The following is a 17208-nucleotide window of genomic DNA, read 5'->3' as shown; positions in this document are numbered from 1 at the left end:
AAGGCTTTATTCACATCTTGACACGTATGGCGGGAAAATTACTCAAAATGTCTTAAACCTATTGCAATTGTGTTAATTCAGTCCCAAATCATTTTTTTTTTTTGCCAATTCGGTCCTAGACATTTTGCAATTGTGCCATTTTAGTTCATCCGATGAATTTTGTGACCTGCCGGCCGGTAACCGAATATCTTAATATTTTTATGATTTTTTTATAATGTTTATTTTTTTATTTTTTCCTTTTTTTTTCCTTTCCCCTCCCCTCCCTACTCCACCCGGTCGCTAAGGTCTAGCAACCGGCCAAAGGCACAGTCGGAGAGGCCGAGCCTTGCCCGGCCATGGTGGGGGTCAACCTCGCCATTGTCGGGCGAGGTCGAGGCCCCCCATGGCTGGGTGAGGCTTGACCACACCAGCCCAAATCTAGGCTTACAGGGTCGAGCCTCCCCTGGCCATGCTGTTGGCGAGGTCAAGCCCCACCATGGTCGGGCAAGGCTCCACCTTGCCAGCCAAATCAGCCTCTCCGGCTACGCCTCCGGCCGATCGTCGGACCTTGGCAACCGGTTGGAGGTAGGGATGGGAGGGGGATAAAGAAAAAAGAAAAACAAAGAATAAATAAAATAAAATAAAATAAAATAAAATAAAATAAAAATTATAAAAAAATCATAAAAATATTAAAAAGTATTAAAATATTTGGTCGCGAGTTGACCGGTGTCCACGTCAATGCCGGCCAGCCAAAATTCACCGGATGGACTAATATGATATAATTGCAAAAGATTTAGGATTGAATTGGAAAAGAAATATTGATAACTGAATTGGCATAATTGCAATATATTTATGACTTTTGGGGTAATTTTCCCTACATATGGCTTCTAAGATTAGTTGGCCATGTTTATCCTGGTAATAGTGAAAAACTGAAGTCAAGGTGGTACTGGAAGTAAAATTTCATGAATTGTCAGACACATGAGATAATCTTTTGCAATTTATCGTACAAATTTTATTTGTGACTCAAAAGTAGTACAATGATGTCAAAAGATTGTGTTTGGCTTGCATGATCATCATCTCTCTACCTCTAGCCCTATTTAGCACTTGTACTCTTAAGTTGACATGACTAGATTTCACAATGAACCAAAAAAGCCAATAAAAGAAATATCTATTTTTTAAACTTCTGGTTTTTGTGAAAAGATTGAAGACTTCTATGTACACATAATATGAGCGCCCTTTATCAATTTCTACTGCAAAAGCTCGAGGTACCTAATCTCTTCTCTGGACTTTGACTAGTGGCAATTGGGAATTGCGAGGGAAAATTAAGAAAACAAGGCACCATAAATGTCAAATCTTGTTTACGGTGCTTTTTTCTTGGATTATTTAAGTGCCAACTTTTTTTTAAAATGATCGTTTAAGTGCCAACTCGGATCCGCTTAGCTGAAAATCCTACGTGGCCTTTTTTTATTAATATCTAAAGCTGACCTGGCTCACTGGTGGTTCGCTCAGCAATAAAAAAATATTAAATTTCAAAAGTAAATATTAGAAAATAAAAAATACAAATTTAATTAGAATTAAAAAATAAAAAATTAATGTTAAGCTGAAATTAAGCTAAAATGATATTAAAATCTCTTCTTTTAATTTTTTTTATAATTTTTTAGCTTATCTTTAAATCTAATTTTAATATTTTAAATTTTTTAGCTTTATTTTATGTTGAGGGTCCACGTGGACTAGATTTTTAAGAAATTACCAAGTCATATTGAAAATTTAATTAGAAATATCGTATAATCATTTTAGTTGGAATTTCTCTGATTTAGCACTTAAGTGGTTATTTTTCTCCGATTTTTACACTTAAGGGATCCGTTTTTTGTTTTGGGCACTTTTGATATGTTCTTTTGCCGAACTAGGGTTTGATTTGAGGAAGTTGGGGACCCTAATGGAAATCAGAGTTTTCGATGAATTGGGGGAGTTGATTTGGGCATTTTTATATCTTAGACTTTTTTTTTTTGGTGATACGTGTCATGTTCTTATAAACAAAACGACATCGTTTCAATTTAACTTTTTTCATGTCGGATAACCGATCGTGTCACGTAGGACAGCAATAACTGGACCGTTCCACGTTAACAATTTTAGGTGAAAATCGACCGGAAGGATTACATTGAAATTACAAGCAAATATTTAGGACTACATTGGAACAATCGCAAGATTTAGGAATGCATTAGATCCGTACAATAGGTGTAGGATTGAAATTGTAACTAGCCAAATCCTTTATGCAATTTCATTTCTCTTTCTCTTATTTATGTTTAATTCTTCATCTTACTTTCACTTTAATTACGCATCGTACTTCATATATTACAATCTTCTAATGTTAATTAGTTATTTCAATTAAAACACTAATATAAATTCAATTTTTTTAAATTTTATAACTAAAAAAGAGTTATATTTTCTACTTTTCGTATGAAAAATCCATAACCATGGGACATATTTTTTCAAACCAGTTTATGAAAGTCCGTAGGTTGTTGTATTCTTTCTTAATATAAAGTAATATGCTTGAAAATTAATTTAGTGTCTCTGTTCGTCATAAGTTTCACTCGTAAAAAAGTTACATCCTGACATGATATATGACTATTTGTTCATGCAATATGTGCTTTAATTTACTAAGAAATAGTCAAATGTACAATGAAAAGACTCGAATCCCGTGGGTCGTTGAAAAAATATATATGATCCTGAAAAAATAGCCAGATTATTTGTATGGGCTTAACTTATGCATGAAAGTATTCTTATGGATCTGATTATGCCAACTATAATGGCTTTGAAGGAGCTATGTCACATTAAGATTTGTTCAAAATTGAAATCAAGAGACCCAACTCCCGTGGGGTTAAATTGATGGTTGATAAAAGAACACAATTGGAGAAGCCAGTGGGCGCGCCCACGAGCCATAAAAGCACACAATTAGGTTGCTCATATAAAATATGTGTTAGATTCAAATTTATCAATTGGACAGCCAAATTATGTGTTGATATTGATGAACTATAGTAAGCATATTAAGTTGTTAATATAATGGCAATGCGATGACCCGCAAACGAAGAGACAAATGACGCGCGAGGCCATGGCACTGCCATAATTTGGCTGCAGTGCACTTGTCCGGTAATCGTACGGATGCAAACATCCGGCACCCACTACTCCGTGAATCTTTTCTCTCTCCCATCCGTCTGTGCACGCAGCCACACCTCTCAGAGCCCTCCGTGCAGTCACCCGACCTCAGATTAGAGGTCGGCAACGGTCGTCGCGTCCGACCCGTCACCCGGTCCAGATCGAACTTGCCCGGCCTCGTTTTGGACCTCCAGCGAGCTCAACAGAGCTCGAGGCCCCAAGATGACAGCCTGTCGTTCTATACATGTTCTCAGGATCCTCTAGTTTCTATTGAATACTTAGACATGATTCTTCACCGAAGCTTAAGCTGCGTATGGTAACGTTTCTATTCCCGGAACAACTTTTAGAATAGAAATATTTTTTTTCTGTTTCTGTTCCTAGCAACGATTTTTGGGAACAAAAACGCGTTTGATAATCGCAAAAAAAATCTGTTCCCGGAACAAAAAAACAACAGAAACACATTTGGTAATCGCATAAACTTTCCGTTCTGGAACAAAAAAGAAGAAGAAAAGAAACGCGTTTGGTAACTGCAAAAAAATTGTTCCTAATTTTTTTTCATTTAATTAAGGGGACTATATATATATTAAAATTAAAATGTCTTTATCTTTTTAACTTACTAAATCAAATTAAATCACATTTGTTCAATTTACTAGATCAAATTGGACCAATATATGTATAAGTAATTTATGCACGATTTTCCAAACATGAGGATTGAAATGAGATGCAAGGTATCAAAATCTCATGTCATGACTCTAAAAGTAAAAATTTTGGCTAAAATGATTTAAAATGAAATTTTTTAGTCAATTTAGGATTATGTTCAATGAAGAGGCATGTGGTCCCAAACTGAATTTTTTTAAATTTAAGAGACCAAAATGAAAAGGGAATTAAAATAAGAATATGGAATATTTTTGCATATTTTTCTGACCACGAATACTACTTTTCCTTATTTTCTGCTATTTTTATAATTAAAATAAATCTGCAAAATGTCAAAAATTACAAAAAATATTTTTTGTTCAAAATTGGTTGCTAAGGCTAGGCTAAAGCTTCCAAGGTTGATTTTGTAATTTTATGAATTGTTTTCATATTTTTAATTAATTTTTTAAAATAAAATGATCAAAAATCAAGTGTCAACATCGTATTCGTGCAAGAACAAAAGTGAAAAAAGTGTGTTCAAAAATAAAATTTTTCCCAATTGTTTCTAAAAAATGTTCCAAATATGTTTTTAAAAAGTGTTCCAGGAACACAGAAGCAAGTTTTTTTTGTTTCTTGTTTCTGTTCCAAAAGTGTTTCTATTTCTCAAAAGTGTTTCCAAAACACTTTGGGAACAAAACACTTTTTCCTGGAGTGTTACCATACAGACCCTTAGAGAGAGGTGTATTAATGCAAATCAATATGGGAGCTTAGTTTCCTTGTGTGGTGTTTCTTGAGGAGCACTCAGAGAGGTGTATTAATGCAAATCAATATGGGTCCATTATCTGGAGTTGATTTTGGTCATCATCCTCAATTGCAATTGCGAATGGGTGCTCTTGCATTTTTTTAGCCTTCCGAGGTAGTGAAGAGGGAAATATGGTTATAAGAACGCGCAAGTTAGATTGGTTTGGCAAACTAGTTTTGAAGCCATTAACATCATAACATGACTTTTTCTAACGTTTGATTGTCTCGACCTGACAGATTTGGAACATTGAGCATGAATGGGATGAGGATGAATCCTAAAAAGTGAAGACGTAAACGTGCGTGCATCCTATGTGGCGTATTGTTAGCTAGCACAAGTGATTTATCAGGTCACGTTAGTTAAAAAGCACTCGAGATCTAATTGTAGAGCCGTCAACATGAACATAATTTGATGACTAATGGTTGTGAACTGACGTAATAGCGGAGCCAAGATCTTATAGCTTTCTGTATAAACCAGTTGGTCAAAGAGATGAAAACTGGGATTAGAGAAAGGTATGGACACGGGTAGACTTTGGGCAGATCAGCCTTGGAGTCTTTCGACTGCTTGTTCTTATTGCTCTCTCCTTGTCGTGGTTCTTCTTGTCCCGATCGTCTTTCTTGATTAATAATAGCTATTTTCTTTTCGAAGCAGGAGAGAGAGGAGGCATGACGGATCCGTGGCAGGCACTGCACTGTGCGCACTGCCCCCCAGGCCCAGGGCAAAGTCAGATTTTGACTGCCTACCTTCAAGGGAACACCCGCGAAATGACCCAATCGCCCCCTGGGAGCCACACCGATCTAGAGCCGTTAAATGGATAGGTCGAATTGAAATCAGCCCAAATCATATTGGCTCGTTTAACTTATTTTGATCTATTTCATGCTATACAAATTTAGCGACCCGATCCGTATTGTTAAAACCCTTCAATATTAAAATTCAGTTTATAAAAATTTATTTTTTATACATTTTCCAAGATATATATACACATGTATTGCTAAGAGTAAATTTTTATAGTTTTTAAAAAATCTGATTTTATATATTTTTTTATTTTTTTTCTTCTACGACCGGTGGGGTCGCCGGTCGTCGCACCTGCGGCAGGATCGACGAAAAAAATTATCAAAATAATTTTATATTTAATTTTCTTATAAATTCTTAGAAAATCTATTACTAAAGTAATGCGGGCAAATTTTATAATTTTAACAAAAACAGAATTTCTTAATTTTTTATTTTCTTTTTTGCTCTTCATCCTTCGCTAGCCGGTCATTGGGCCACAACAACAGCAAGCATCTCGGCAACCGGGCGCAGACGCGGCCAATCCTAGCCAGCACGAGCTCACTCAAGGCCGGTGAGCTCGGGGCTCTCCGATGGCCACCGCCAGCCACTAGTGAGGGAGGTAGGAGGAAAATGAGGGAAAAAGAAGAAAGAAAAAGGACATACAAAATAAATAAAATAATAAATTATTAAAAAAAATTAAATTTTTATTTATAAATCACTTAAGATAGTTATCTTAACTGCCCCGCTTATAATTTATTTAGAACCCATTAAGTTTTTGAATAACCTATTCATGATCAATTTAGCTTGTTTTTAATAATTCATTTATGACATTCGATCGAAAAAAAAAAACACTCATTTATGATCAACCACCATTAAATATAAATCAAATAAGATTTTAGACCTTTATAGCTACCTCTAGATTTTTTTTTATTTTTCGGTCGAAAGCTACCTCTAGTCTCTAGATCGATCGGGCGATAATGGGAAGGATTTCTTGCAAAGCGCCACGCGCATGGGGGCGCGTGCTGGAGGGCGGAGAAACTTGATTTACCACCCCAATTTCCCTCTTTGAGGATTTATAGTAAATAATAAATATCAAGACTGCTTTGCACAATTTATCAAAGGCGGGTCCTTGTTAAACCATCAAGAATCTCCAAATATTAACCCCTGCAACATATTTATCTTTAAAAAAAAAGTTTGACGCTAAAACTTTCAAACCTGTACTTATCGACATACTTATCCTATGTGAAAATCCCGTCAATGAGGACCGTTACAAATTAATCTACATGAACGACCGAAAAGGCTCACAATACAGTTTGACAGAGAGTATGTACGCGTCATTCCGCTTCCTCAGCTTTCGTAAGAACTCCACCGGATCTACGGCACCGGTCACCGCCAGCTTCTTGTTGCTCCTGCTCTGGCTCCAGGCAATGCTACAATTACCTGCACATAAGTAGCGAGATTCACACTCCGTATTGACTTGGTCGAATATTGAGATCTCGGGTTTGTTCTTTTACAAGAAATAGAGAGACCGAGGCGAGAAGAAAGCTTCATCTGATCTATACCTGCACATTCACGGACTAATCGCCAGGCCGTTGTCCATTCTTTTTCATCGAGCAAATCCAGCTTGAACTCCACGTCCTGTCACCACCAAAAACAAAAAGGCAGCAACGTCGAAATGAACCCCTTTGAGGCCCAACTAAGGACCACTTCCTCTTCAACTACTGTATGTAAAAGTCCCAGATCGCTAAAGAAACGTTAAAGAGAATTAAAAATTAGGTAGTCGATTTCCGAATATAAAGATGAACATCTCGTGGGACAGTATCATTCTAATGTCTTATTTACAAAACCAGCTTTCCTTTTCCTTTTCATTCGACTCCAAACGGCAGTGGAGATAATTGACTAATGTGAGGACGAACATCAGCAACCCAAGATAAGAGAAAAGAGAATCAGCTCACAATCGTCTCCACTAGTCACTCACCTTTTCCTTTTCGTCGTTGGGAGATTCTTTGCTCCTCCTCCAAAACCTTCTTTTTTTCCACCAAGCTGTGGTCTTTTTCCTGCCTTCAGCCTTTGCGGGCTATTATGCAACCGTGTTAAAAGTTCAAGAGGGCAATTATCGCTAAATGCTGCGACACCAATATTAACACACTTTACACGCAATTATCAACGCTCAATTATGTACGAGAAATCACTTTAAAAATTACATCTTATAACACTTTTTGTGTATTTATTTAATTTGGACAAAACCAAATTGCAAAGTAAAAAGAACGTGTGCAAGGAACACTAATGGACTTCCCAATTACCATTAGTTGAAGATCATCTCTGTTAAATTTCCTTCGTTGGATTAAAAAATATATTTTTCTTCCATGTGCATTTTAGAATAATATTTAACTTGTCAACAGTTTCTGTACTTTTTTATGGCATCAAACTGAAATCAGAACCAATCAATTTCGAAAAGCCATGCATTCACACACATCTACCGAAGAAAATGTCATACCTTCTCTGGTGTATCTAGAAGAATTTCCTCTCTGCAATTCTCCAAAGAGATTCCACTCCTCCTCAATGATGGGCACTCTCGGATTACCAAGGATGATAGAGACTCTAACTCCTGAAGTCCCTCAACAATAGTAAGTACGTCGCAACACAGGATTGCGAAATTCTCCAGGTTCTTCAAGTACGGTAAACCACTTATGGTTATCAGAGATTTGCACTCACAAACGCAGAAGGATTTCAATGATTCCGAAAGACCCACAACTTGTATCTCAACTAGCTCTGGACAAGATGACACACTCGCTTGCCGTAGTTTCCTTAATTCCAAAGGAATGGATAATCTCTGAAGCCGTTTGCAAGAGCAAATAATTAACTCCTTCAGTTGTGGAAGTCCATCGAGTGGAATGTCTTCCACTTCACCACCATAGAACTCTAATGTCGACAAATTTCTCAATCTCAAACACGAGGGAAGTAACTCTGCCCTCCTGATGCTAAAGAATTGAAAATCCAATCTCAGCAGAGAGGAGGGGAGCTGCACAAGGGTTTCTAGGTCTAGGCTAAACAAAGAAAGCTCTTCCAGGTGAGAAAGAGAAGCCAAGTCTGGAGGTGCAGGGACGTTTAGCAGATTCAGCTCTAACTTTTTCAGTCTAGATAACCTCCCAATCCACCTTAAGTTGCATCCTGTGAGTGGTTTTGATTTCTCTCCAAGAAATTTGCGATTACTTAATAGCAGTTCAACTAAATTAGTAAGGTTCGACAGATTAGGGACTGAGAGCAATGATTCAGAGCTAAGATGTAGACAGATCAAACTGGTAGGAAGCTGCGGCAACTCTTGAATCTCATGACAATCTCTTAGGTTTAGTGTTTCGAGGTGATGAAGCATGCTGATTGACATTGGGATTCCGTAAATACGGGTCTGTTCTAAATTTAGGATTCTTAAATATGACAATTCTCCAATTCCAAAGGGAACTCCACCAACAACACCGGACCCAGAGAGATCTAGCTCTTCAAGATTTACCAACGTGTCGATGCCACTAGGGAACCGCCAATCACGATTCTCTTGAACATATCTCGGATCTACTGGAAAACGCAAGATACGTAATGACTTTAACTTTTCAATGGAGTTAGGAAGTTCCCTTATTCCCGTGTCTGTCATAAGAAAAATTCTCAAGTTTCAGATTACAAGTACTTGGATCCTAACTTTCCAATGGAGTTTGGCACTACACGTGCACGATAAGTCTAACTCTGTCAATGAGGTCAAATTCCCAATCGAGCCCGGAAGTTCTCTCAACCTTCTGCATCTCAACAATGAGAAGTGCTTGAGCTTCACTAGTGCCCCAATTTCTTCAGGCAAATCTATAAGATCCCAGCACCCTTCAATTTTCAGCTCAATCAACGATCGTAGATTTCCAATGGAGCATTCAATTCTATTTAGACTTTCGCATTGGTAAATAGTCAACCTCTCTAAACCCAAGCATTTAGAGATGTCTGGGATTGTCGTAATGCCATTACAATCAGAAATGGATAGAACTTTCAAATCTCGTGCCCCCTGTAAAATTTGATGGCATGTTAAGTGTAAGAACAATCGCACACAAGAACTATCAGACTAGAAATAAATGATTTAATTTACCTTGATCAAGTCCCATGCCTTTGAATCATCCTTGAAGTGAACCATGTAAAGTTTACAAACAACAAGCCGATTCATATACAAATTGCTCGCCCCAAAATCCTTCTTAGGAGGGCATCTCCAAGAAAACCATCTTAAATTTGAATGGCACTTTGCAAAGTCCCCAGCATAAGTTCCGTCTTGTAACTCAAGGAATCTTAGGTTTGGGAACCTTTCAAAGTCTTCATTTGTAATCTCTGGGATCGTTACGGAGAGCGCTTGAACCTTGTCCTTTCTCTGCAAGTGAAATTTCGCAATGATGCAAAGAAGTTTGTCAACTTCGAACCACTATGTTTTACAGCTTGAATGGGCAAGAAAAAAAATGATAAAGATCCTAAATGAAAAAACAATCCTCCATCCTAGGATATACAACTTCTATTTGAAAAAGGGACGTTTCTTACTTACCTCTTCTGTTCTTATTATTTGGAGGGCCTCTTCTGCAATCCACAACCTACTCTGCTTTCCAGGGTCATCTAGACTGTCTTCAAAAACAATCTGCTTTCCCGGTGCTATAAGTTGATCGTGCATCCGGAACTTATCGTTGTCCATGATTTTTACTAAGCACCTATCAGTAAGGACTTTGATTCCTCCTTTAGGATAAAATTGACAATCGGTCCACATGTAAATTGCATCGGTCTTCTTCTCATTGAAAAACAAGCACGCTATATCGAGAAAAATTTGTTTATGATGTTTATCTAGGTCATCATAGGTGATCCTCAACTTCTCTAGAATCTTTTTCTCGGGTACATTCCTTAACTTTTTCAACGTTTCTTCCCAAATTTCCTGGTCTTTCCCATTAAGTAATGAACCTATGACTTCAATAGCTAATGGAAGTCCACCGGTACTTGAGACAATGTCGCTTGAAAGCCGATGATAATCATCCGAAGGATACTTTTTTCGAAAGGCATGCCAACAAAAGAGACGAAGTGCAGTACCTTCATCCATCGTTTGCATCTCATACTGTTCAATTTTAACTTCAGATCCCTCAACTTGCAGAATATCTTTGTCTCTCGTTGTAATGATTATCCTAGATCCTCGATTTAATTTGGAAATTCCTATTAGATCCGTAATGGGTACTTTCCTATCAACATCATCCAGAACAACAAGGACCTTCTTATTGCTGAGTGTTCCTTCAATCCTCCTCATTCCTTCTTCACTATCGTTAATTTTTTCTACAGATTCAGAACCACCAATGTCATATAGTAATTTCTTCTGCAACGGAGCTATGCCTTCCTTAATCGACCTTTCTCGAACGCCTTCAAGGAAGCTGCAACACTTTCCAAAATGAGAACATAGTTGATTGAAGATCACTTTGGCAATAGTTGTTTTACCAATGCCACCCATCCCGTAAATTCCAAGGATCCGCACATCATCGTGATTGACATCCAATAACTTTGTCAAATCTTTTATCCGATCATCAACTCCAACTAAATATTCAGTCACCAATTTTTGTTTTATCTTTAGCTTCTCCAAAACCTCTTTAACAACTGATTTAACAATAGCTGCTTGGCTGCAAAGCACAAAAGCTCTTTAATTAGTTACTAGATTAAATTCATATGCATGCATCAAATGTGAGATTGTCAAAATCTTAATTTTGCAATTAACCTATCTAAGGTGGACTTCTTTGTCGATATCAAAACAAAATGGAGAGGCCCTGTCTGTTTGCTTTCCAATATCTTCATCATTTTGGATAAAAATCCGGAATTCTCAAGGCGGCATGTTGGTCACTCTAAAACATAAGAGATCGCCCACTCTAAAACATTGTGCAAAAACAGCTCATTTACTTTGGAGAAGCTATTGGCCCACATGCTATAAAAGAACACAATTGGTTTGTTGATATGGAATCTGTGTTAGATTTAAATTCATGATTGAACAGCCAAACTATGTGTTGTTATTGACGAATCATAGAAATCATATTGGGGATTACTATTTCAAGGCTTTTTAAATTGCATCTGTTGCCGTAACTTTCTTATCAAAAGGACCCTCACCACTCTCCTTGACCTGTGACCATCCACCTTCAGCTGCCGCCGTCCTCGGCCTCTGTCTGCTGGTCCAGTACCAGTGCTCGTAGCGGCGTGAAGTTGTAGAACACCTTACACCTCATCTCCCCTCTCTCTCTTTCACAGTCCTCTGTGTGCATGGCTACACCACTCAAAGGCCTGCGCGTCGTCGTCGTCGACCTCAGATCAGTGGTCAATAACGATCGTCCGGCCTCGATTTGGGCCTGCCATGAGCTCTGCAGAGCTCGAGTCCCCGAGATGACAGCCCCGTCATTCTTTACATATTCTCCGGATCCTCTCCCTTCTATTGATTTTTTTTTTTTCTTTTTACCGAATCTTAGTTTCCTCATATAATTGGTGTTTCTTGAGGAGCACTCGGAAATGTGTAAAACAAAGTGGGCACCGGATGCTATGTCTGATATTTTCCACCTTTTCCCCATTAAGAGTAAATGTGAACTAATGTGAATGCAAAATCTGAACTTTATTTTGGTCATCACCTTCACTATTTTCTCTTAAAAAAAAGAGACTACAAGAAATCATTTGACAGCGCAGCGTTGTATCATCTAAAACAGGAAAAAAAAAAAAAACAGAGGAAGAAATAAGTAGGGATCTTAAAAGTTTTTTACCTCGATTGCACGTTCCATCCCTTGATTTTTCCTACCTCTGCAAGAGCTGCTCTCCATGCCTTGACTTCATCCGGAAACTTCGTCTCATGATCCGACAAAGCAGTGCTATATACTGGCGTTTTAAGTTTAACATCCTCGGGCTCCACGTCGAGAAAAATGGGAAGGATGCTCTTCTCATTCTCTGATTTGGACACGTTGTCCACTATATGTGCAAGCTCCCGGAGGCACCATTTACTGGAGGCATAAGTCCGAGAGAAGATGGGTATGTAGATTATGGAGTTATTGATAGCACTTCTTAGGTTCTCCCCAATCACTTCGCCGACTCGAAGTTCATCATCATCTCTGAATACATGGACTCCGGCATCTACCAAGCGATCGTAGAGGAAGTCGGTGAACCCATGACGAGTGTCGGGCCCCCTGAAACTCAAGAATACTTGGTACTCACCTCCTGATGTTGGTGCAACATCACCACTGGTTCCGGCCTCTGAGTTTGCCATAGGTAGTTCTAGATATGTCTATCTTACCTGAAGAGAAGAAGAAAAGTTTGTGTGGCGTGGCCTAGCTGAGAAATGAGCTGAGGTTTTGGATATCAACTAGGCAAACGAGAGAGGGAGGGAGGGAGGGAGGAGAGGGGAGAGAGAGATTTTGGACTTTTGTAGGATACCAGTAGGGAGAACGGGATGAGGCATGTAAGCATGTGGAAACGGGGCAGCGGCATGAATTGTGCAGAATGTTCATTGCATTCACTGTCATGTCTTCTGGTTCCTCTAAAGTGAAATGGTCATGCTTTTTTTCTTTATTTAATTTTTTATGGATATCAAAGGTCATGTGTATTAGACTACTTTACTTCACAAAAAAATGAATGATTTTAAAAAATATTATCTTAAACATATCGCTAAAAATAATTAGCCATATAAAAATGTTTTCATCATCGACAAATATTTATGGGTAAATATATTCGTGGACAATAGAAATATGTTTCATATAAGCAACCGTTTCTAGAAAAATACTATTCAAATCATTCATTTTCTGTTAACTAAATCCACCACTAATAGAAAATAAAGAAAGGGTGGTGTGCTATTGTAGTCCTTAATTTAGGGACTGTTCTTCGTTAGGCGATAACTAATGAAGGAATCAACACTTCTTTTCATCCACCAATCAAACTCTAGTTTCCAGTAGATGCTCTCGTTGATCTTTCCTCTTTTGCATTGTATTGAAAACTAGGCGTGAAAGAGACTCACTACGCCTTCCAGAGTTTTTCTCTGAAATTGAATGATTTTTGTCAAATTAGCAAAAATAAAATAAAATCGACCGTGTGACCATGTCCAGGTTTGTCCAAAAATGAACACAAGTCGTCCCAAGAGGAGACCAAAGTCTGAACTAACCATCCCCCCAAGAATGCCAACAAAATCGACGCGCATTCTATCTGACCACTTATAAGACTTTATGGTCTCCACCTCCAAGCACTTATAATCTCTGCCAAATCGTATTATCATTTCTATGGGATTGTTAGTACCCTCTCTCTCGCATGCTCTATATAAGACTCCATCTCTACAGATGTCTTCAATTCAATAAACCTGTTGCTAGCTGCTGTATTAAATCTGCTCACATTAGTGCCGATTGCGTCTCGTAGGACCACCGACATCCACATCAGTGATGTCCGGCCTAATTGGTTGGATCGACTGAGTTGATAGCAATATGAAAATATTTAATGTTAAATTAATATAATTGAAAAGTTCAGAACTGAATTACCATTAATATAAAAGACTTTTGACTTGTTTACTACTTTTCCCCATTCAAGGCGAACGCGCAATTAAATAATGGACCGCCATTTAAGACTTTTCCAACGCACTGTCCAAAAGTCTATCACAAAAGAAGAATGTGACGGTCCAGTGGAATCAAAATCATAGCGTTATGGACCCCGCCACGCAAATTAACTCCCCCGTCGCTCGAAAAAGCTCCCCAAGCAGAATTTGTAAAGAATTTTTGTTAGGAATTTTGCCACAGAAAACTCAAAAATACACCTATAGAGATGCCAAAATCTCAAACTCTTTTTTTTTTTTTCATAGAAACTCCCAAACTTATATCAGTGCGACAAAGCACTATCTATTATAATTTCTTCCAAGACAGAATCTTATATGGCGACTTACATGGACAACGGCAGGCCACCCAAAACAACGTTGTTTTTAGCTTTGCTAAAGCCCAGTTGGATTTTGACAAAACTATTGTATGTTAGTTGGGTGGAAACTGGAAAATCTAGTGAAGGAATGATTATGTTCATTAGCTCATTGTACCCTGTCTTTGTTACAAGATAGTGCTCATCCGTTTGGCTGGATGGACGGACGTTCAGTGAAGGAACAATTCTATAACGCGTTGTCATCTTGGACCGCCATCAATGTCCGATGTCTCCTTTAGAATCTTTTATGGTCGTTCCATGACAAGTTTTCATTTTATTTTGTATTCACACATCACACGCCATAGTAGACTATAGAGGCAAACCTACTCCTATTTAGATCAATTTTAAATATTTTCTTCTTCCTTTTTGACTTGATAAGTATGCGCAACCCCACAGGTCTGGGGTTGCATTTCTCAAAAATGAACCGAGGTCCCACCTTCTTAGAATTATATGTAGCGTTCTATAGATGTTTCTATAGATAGATTACCTCATAAGCAACCATTATTGACTCTAGTTTTTGCAGAGAGCATCAAAGTGATGGAGGAAAGGAAAATAAGAAATTAGACAACCATTATATTGTACTATGCTAGTTAACTAGAATACATAAAGTTACACAAACTTTATTTCTTAATTTAGTAGGATATCGGTTCAAGGTATCATTTGGCCAAATAGATATAATCTATTTATACAATCTAGTTTCACATCAAATATTGAGCCGAAAATCCCCTCATACTGACGGGCAACCTACCGTCATGTCAGTATGAGAATTTTCCTTACAAAAATAAGAGAGATTTTTTCTAGTCTGGTCTGGTCTGGTCTAGGGAGGAAACAAAGTTTCAAAGCCTTGTTGAGCTTTGATAATAATTTGTAGAGTTTATCTCGGCGTGCGCTTCATGCGTGTTGTGCCTTCGCATGGTTTTGCGAGTTTTGCACCCGTTGGAATTGCAATTTGCTCTTCGTTTCCACTAGGAGGTCAAAAGAACAAGATCCGATTGGCTACTTTGGACCGGCGTAATTGAACCGGAATCGACATGGGTCGTGGCAGAAATTTCAATTACTGCAACTTGTTGGCGAGCACGGAGGGAAGTCCTTGGTTGACCATATTGGGAAACCGAGAGAAACAGGAAAAGGGCATAAAAAGAAGAATAAAATCACCTGGGGCGGCATCATTAGCTGGTTCCGATTGTAGCTCCTCCCAAACAAAATTCTGAGTCTTTATTACATTTAAATGGTCGTGGGTCACAGCATGAACGAGCCAATGGGTGTGAAAAGCCTTTTGGAAAATGGAAAAAACTTTAGTCTAAAGTGCTTTCGTGAAAAAGAAAAAAATTGTTTGGTAAACTGTGTTTTAAAAAGCAACTTTGGGAGAAATGTCGTTTAGTGGAAACACATTAAAAAAATCTTTTGGATGCTCAATTTAAGCTTTTTAATTCCCAATTTGCTCAAAATTAGAGTAAATAATACCCGCAACTTTTATAAATTAAATGTTGACAACAAATGCACCCATTTACTTCTGGGGTTTCACCTCGTCTTTCGTGCTTTTTTTAGGTCGGTTCTTATCTCGATGAGCGATGTGTAGTTACGAACTGTCACAAGCATATGATTCGAGCATAGACTTGCACGAGCCAGGAGTAAATTGTCAAATCAGTTCTTAATAGCGTTATTATTTGTAATCGAGATTTTAAAGTATCAATTTGATGGATTGAATCATTTGTAAATTTGACATCAGTTGAGTTTACATCCTTAAGTATTTCGATCTTATGAGCTGCTCGCTCCACCTAGGAAAGGGGGTGGGGGGTGGTGTTGGGGACGCTCAAGACTGACAAAGTCCACTGCGTGCCAAAAGATAAAGATGAACCACAATCGAAAATTCTGAGCAACTTCTGAGAAACCAAAAATTTTCTTGTCCTTGCTCTCCCCTCTCTCTCTCTCTCTCTCTCTCTCTCTCTCCCTCTCTCTCTCTCTCCATCGAATGCCATCTCTCTCTCCTCACTGAAATTCCCATCATCTTCTTCCGATACTGCTGACCTAAACCACAAGAGAGAAAAAGCCCGAAAAGATGAACAAAAAGTTGCGAATGTGATTGTAGGTGGACTCGTTTCGTGGACGATGTCGACCCTTCACGCGTCTCTATCTGTGATTTTAGCATCTGCCTAGGTCCAACAGTGGATGTCCCCGATCTCTCCTTTGGTCACCAAATCATCTCCTCTCCAGGCACACGGTCGGTCGCCTCTTCTTCAGTTGAATCACTTAGTTTTTCAAGTTACCCACACTTCATTTGGATTCCTAAAAAGTTATATTGAGTTCAGTCCAGTCTAAAAAAAGTTAGTCGTAGCATCAATCAATTGACTTGCAAAATAGTAAATTGAGCGATGTGGCCCATACGACTAGCGTCGTAGCATCAAGCAGCCTATAAGGCTGGTCACTTGGAAGAGCAAAAAGCAAAGCGTGATAGTTAGATCAAATGCAGAAGCTGAGTATAAGGACATGACTTCAACCAAGTGTGAATTAGTTTGGGTTCGTTTACTGTTATAGGATTTGGACCTTAATAAGCTTCAATCTCCTTTGAAATTGTTCTTTGATAATCAAGCACCAATTCATATTGCTTCTAATACAGTCTTTCATGAAAGGACCAAGCATATAGAGGTCAACTCACTATATCCGTAAGAAAAGTTTAAGATAAGACAATTGAGACTCCAAACTTTAGAAGTGAAAATCAATTGGCTGACATATTTACTAAGGCACTTTCCACCAAAGCTTTTCAGTGTGTGATGACCTAGTAGACCTCTGATGACATCTTTGCCCTAGCTTGTAGGGGAAGTGTTGGAAAGATAAGGAAAACTAATCAGCAAAGTCCAAATTTGATAGGAGATTTGGCTCAAATTAGTAAAGAATGAAATAACAAATGTATTTTC

At 38.2% G+C, this 17208-nt stretch overlaps 1 protein-coding gene across 1 annotated transcript; it reads right to left on the bottom strand.

Moving 5' to 3' along the window:
- Positions 1–7219: 7219 nt before the first annotated feature.
- On the bottom strand, positions 7220–12667 carry LOC115746722 (disease resistance protein L6-like). Its single transcript, XM_030682609.2, has 6 exons — positions 12118–12667; positions 9897–11001; positions 9456–9728; positions 9056–9374; positions 7833–8974; positions 7220–7409 (listed from the first exon to the last, which is right to left on the bottom strand). Exons 1-6 carry the CDS (start codon positions 12612–12614, stop codon positions 7302–7304), a joined length of 3444 nt encoding a protein of 1147 aa, XP_030538469.2. The 5' UTR covers positions 12615–12667; the 3' UTR covers positions 7220–7301.
- Between the last annotated feature and the right edge of the window lie 4541 nt (positions 12668–17208).

This window comes from Rhodamnia argentea, chromosome 4 (assembly GCF_020921035.1).
Source record: "Rhodamnia argentea isolate NSW1041297 chromosome 4, ASM2092103v1, whole genome shotgun sequence".
Taxonomy (NCBI): domain Eukaryota; kingdom Viridiplantae; phylum Streptophyta; class Magnoliopsida; order Myrtales; family Myrtaceae; genus Rhodamnia; species Rhodamnia argentea.
The sequence above is the reverse complement of the archived record's forward strand: the minus strand, read 5'-3'. Positions and strand labels throughout refer to the sequence as shown.

Bases quoted from the DNA above. Each gene is read 5' to 3' on its own strand.
- LOC115746722 (XM_030682609.2), bottom strand. From the start codon at position 12,614: ATGGCAAACTCAGAGGCCGGAACCAGTGGTGATGTTGCACCAACATCA. The intron at 9,375-9,455 runs GTAAATTAAATC...CAAATTTTACAG, and splicing joins AGGCATGGGACTTGATCAAG to GGGGCACGAGATTTGAAAGT. The intron at 8,975-9,055 runs GCACGTGTAGTG...TTCTTATGACAG, and splicing joins GACAGAGTTAGACTTATCGT to ACACGGGAATAAGGGAACTT.